The sequence below is a fragment of the Aplysia californica genome, unplaced genomic scaffold (assembly GCF_000002075.1).
Source record: "Aplysia californica isolate F4 #8 unplaced genomic scaffold, AplCal3.0 scaffold00135, whole genome shotgun sequence".
Taxonomy (NCBI): Eukaryota; Metazoa; Mollusca; class Gastropoda; order Aplysiida; family Aplysiidae; genus Aplysia; species Aplysia californica.
The window spans coordinates 279120-283623 of record NW_004797405.1 but is presented as its reverse complement, the minus strand read 5'-3'; the positions used below and the strand labels follow the sequence as shown (position 1 = coordinate 283623).

Sequence of the window (4504 nt, the reverse complement as noted above, 5' to 3'; positions counted from 1 at the left end):
GATAGATAGATAGATAGATAGATAGATAGATAGATAGATAGATAGATAGATAGATTGATTGATTGATTGATTGATAGATAGATAGATAGATCAGAGGAAGGCACACAGACAGAGACAGCGTGTCATTGTCTATCCCCCAGGTACTCACATGGAGTGTGAAACTTCGCTCCCGATTCCAATATGGCTTCACACCATCCAGTGCGTCACGGCCTCGTGCGACACGCCCCCTTCTGTGGACCACGCCTCCGTGAACTACACCAGCACCGCGTACAACGCGAGAGCCACGTTCACGTGCGAGCCTGGGTTTACGCTCGCTACACACTCTGGCGAAACCACCATCGTCTGCAGGAGCGATGGACAGTGGGAAACGGCGAACGTTGAGTGTGTCTTCGATAAATGTCCGCCCCCACCTGTAGTTCAGAGCGCTGAATACTTCCCAGAACTCTCAGAGTACGATTTAAATGCACAAGTGGCTTATCGCTGCTCTCGGGGATATGTCATGAGTGTCTCAGAGTACGTCAATAAGTGTGGCCCTGAAGGCTGGAACATAACCACACCTACTTTCGAATGCTTATCTTTGGCATGCGGCACACCAAAAGACGTGGAAAACGCTCGATGGACCATAGAAGAGATAGACTTCCCAGAAGTTCATTACGAGTGCTTGGAAGGTTTTCAGCTTGACGACTCCGTAGCTTCGAGCAGGGCATGTTTCCGAAAGGAGTGGTCCAAGGAAGCAGTGGCGTGTGTCCCACTCAACTGCGGCGACCCGCCGACCGTATCCAACACCACGATGAGCGTTGCTGGGACAACACTGGGAAGCGTGGTACAATATACCTGTGACGCTGGCCTTGTCATGACGTCCGCGCAAAACAATAGGTAACAGAAATGTCTTACATTAATTTTGTTCCCTCCACCGCGTCTGAAATTTGAACGTTTTTTGTGTTGTGTTCCCTTCGCCCCGTCTTAAATCTGAACGTTTTGTTGTTGTTGTTGTTGTTGTTGTTGTTGTTTTTTCCCTCCTCCCCGTCTTAAATTTGAACGTTTTTATTTCCTCTGCCAATGGTACGACTTTCGTGAAATCTACGCAGGGAACATACAATAGGTAATATCACAACATAGATTTGCGTTGTAATATCGAAGACTGTACAATCACTTAATTCCAGTTCACCATGGAGCGCACCATTTAATTCTATTTGTAACTTAACTATGGACAAAGATGGAGCGCACCATTTAATTCTATTTGTAACTTAACTATGGACGAAGAGGGAAGGGTTGCGCACAAACAGAACTATAGAGAGACTGGTGTTTTTTCCCCTTCATTAGCACGCCAACGGTACGCACCCAGCGTAGTGAAGTTTTTATAGAGAGCATAGAGTAGCGGCCATGACAGTGTGTGTCCAGTCTAGGATATTGAAATTCAAGTCAGTGCGAGTCTATGCGAGACTATGCGAGTCTATGCAAGTCTATTCGAGTCTATGCGAGTCTAATCGAGTCTACACGAGTCTATGTGAGTCTGTAAGAGTCTATACGAGTCTATGTGAGTCTATGCGAGTCAATGCGAGTCTGTAAGAGTCTATACGAGTCTATGTGAGTCTATGCGAGTCTATGCGAGTCTATGTGAGTATGTGTGAGCCTATGCAAGTCAATATGAGTCTATGCGAGTTTATGCGAGCCTACGCGAGTCTACACGAGTCTATGTGAGTCTATGTGAGTCTATGTGAGTCTATGTGAGTCTATGCGAGTCCGAGTCTATGTGAGTCTATGTGAGTCTATGTGAGTCTATGAGAGTCTATGTGAGTCTATGTGAGTCTATGCGAGCCTATGCGAGTTTATGTGAATCAGTGTGAGTCTATAGCTTTGTCTTAGAGCGTGAAAATGATAACTCTTTACTTGTTACTAATGCGCCTCTTTTTAGTTTACCAACAGAACCTTTACTTTCCGAATACATATAAACATTCTCCTAAAGCGACTTAAAATAGTGACTTCTCCATCAACATGAACGTGGGTTGTAAAAGAAGGGGGGGGGAGGGGCACTATCATTTTTCCAACTGAATTCTTCATGTGACGTTTAAAATTCCTCCCCTCTGAGCCTAAAATCAGTTTTTTTCTAATCCAACAATCACTACATAAACCATTTGCTTCATTCGCAGAACGTGCATGGACGATGGAGATTGGTCTACAGAGGTTATCGAATGTCAGCTGAAGGACTGTGGGGCACCGCCTGATCTGAATAACACAGTAAAATCTTTCCACTTGACAACATTCGGTTCACGCGTCCAATACAATTGCGATTCAAATAATGACATTTACATGCTTGTCGCTGGCAATGACTCGAAGGTCTGCAATGAGCAAGGGCAGTGGGAAGGCGATGATGCGGTTTGTGAAAATATAGATTGTGGAACACCTCCAAGCGTTGATTTTGCTGAAGTCAAGTATGATTACATGAACACAACCGTAGGTGCTGTTGCCGTGTATGAATGTCTGTCTGGTTACCGACATGTCGAAGGAGAAGACACGATCAGATGTCTGCGAGGACCACAGTGGGAATCTGTTGCTAATTTCACGTGTGCACACGTCGACTGCGGCTCTCCACCCGATGTAGAGTTCGCACGTTACAATACTTCCCTTGGCACGAGATTCGACAGCATTGCTACCTACGAATGCTTGTCCGGTTATCGTTTGGTAAATGAGACAGCTTTGGAAAAGCGCTGTGGAGAGGGTGGAGAATGGGAAGGTCCTCTGACAGAATGCATTGGCATAACGAGCTTGTCTTGTTCAGAGCCGCGTAGTGTTGAGAACGCACGCGTTGAGTGGATATCCCAGAAATCTGGAGCTATGGCTACCTACATCTGCAACAATGGCTTTGAGCACTGGTACTTCGATAGGCGGGTGTGCACAAGCCTAGGAGTTTGGAGTAACGAAACAGTGATGTGCAACCCGGTCACGTGCGGGCCTCCTCCGCTAGTGATTAACGCGGAAGTGGCATACCCCTCGATAACATTTGAAAGTGTAGCTGTGTACACATGTGAACTAGGAAGACATCACATTAATTCTCAGAACAAGACTTGCATGGCAGATGGCCAGTGGTCAAGCGACCATGTCGAGTGTTTGTTACCTGTCCAAAGTTCGTGCGGCCCGCCACCGGTGAAGGAAAAGTACACCGTTTTTTCAACTTCATGGGCCGGCCAAGCCTTTTACGAGTGTGCGCCTGGGTACTCAGGGAATCCAACTTTTGCGCCATGTGTGATGGGGCAGTGGAAAGGTTGGTGGGACACTTGTGATAGCGTGATCTGCAATAACATGCCGGTTGTCATAAACGCATATTTGCTTGGGAGGATACTTCCTACGTTTGGTACAATAGCAAACTATGCTTGTTTGAACAACCATGTGCCCACTGGTCAACTCAACAGAGTCTGCCAGAGCACTGGAGCTTGGTCGGATGAGGTGATCGAGTGCGTACCAGCCGGTTTCAACTTCTGTGCGGACCCCCCAGTGTACCCGAACGCGATCGTGCATTATTCTTCCAGGCTGGAAAATGCAAATGCCGTGTACGAATGTGACCAAGGATTCATGGGTAGAGGGGAATCCGTGTGTATGACGAATGGGTCGTGGTCAGACCCGCGGCTCACATGCCAACCAGTGGACTGCGGACCTCCGGCTCCTTCTCGCAACTCTAAGGTATCAGCAAGTCAAACCACCCTCGGGTTCTCTGCCATTTACGAATGCACAAATCTGCAGCTAGCATCTCCAGCTAAACCAATAAGAAGCGTTTGTACAGCCTCTGGTCAATGGTCTGACGTTGACACAACAGAAGGATGCAAGGTGTATTGTCAATTAGACCCTGGGATGGTTACAAATGCCATCAGATCGGCCTTTAACCGCAGTGTAGGTGCAGTTGTGAACTACACTTGTGAAGCAGGTTTCGCCCCTTTCCCTGACCCCATGCTGTACCGGATCTGCCTCAGCACTGGACAGTGGTCAAGGGGTGACTTAACCTGTAGCAACACAGACTGCTCTTCGCCGGTTGAGATGGCTAATGCCACAGTGTCTATAGGAGGAACTGTTCCGGGATGTAAGTAATTCGGGATTTTAAAATCTGTTCTTTTGTATATATTATAAAATGGTGGTTTTAGGAAGAAGGGGGGGGGAGGCTGATATTTTACGGATTATTTAAGAAGCTTTTATATCTTTATTTCCTTTGCCATATGCACACTTCCCATTCTTTGGCTAATCTCATGTATAATATGTATCATCATTATCCTTCGCTCAAAAAGTATATCATCATCATCATCATCATCATCATCATCATCATCATCATCATCATCATCATTATAGTTATTCTTCGCTCAAAAAATAAAAAGTTTTTATTTGCCGAAAGATCCGTCTATAACTATAATATAATTGTGGAGAAATCGTTCGAAGTAAAAATTAATTATGCTCACAATTACACAATGATGATGATGATGATGATGATGATGATGATGATGATGATGATGATGATGAT

At 45.8% G+C, this 4504-nt stretch overlaps 1 protein-coding gene across 1 annotated transcript in view; it reads left to right on the top strand.

Moving 5' to 3' along the window:
* LOC101853157 (sushi, von Willebrand factor type A, EGF and pentraxin domain-containing protein 1-like) overlaps positions 1 to 4504 on the top strand; it is a 22851-nt gene that overhangs the window by 16027 nt on the left and 2320 nt on the right. Inside the window, exons 10-11 of the mRNA XM_013081522.2 lie at positions 141 to 876; positions 2151 to 4072. Of these exons, the coding sequence (XP_012936976.2) occupies positions 141 to 876; positions 2151 to 4072 (2658 nt within the window). The remainder of the gene's footprint in view (positions 1 to 140; positions 877 to 2150; positions 4073 to 4504) is intronic.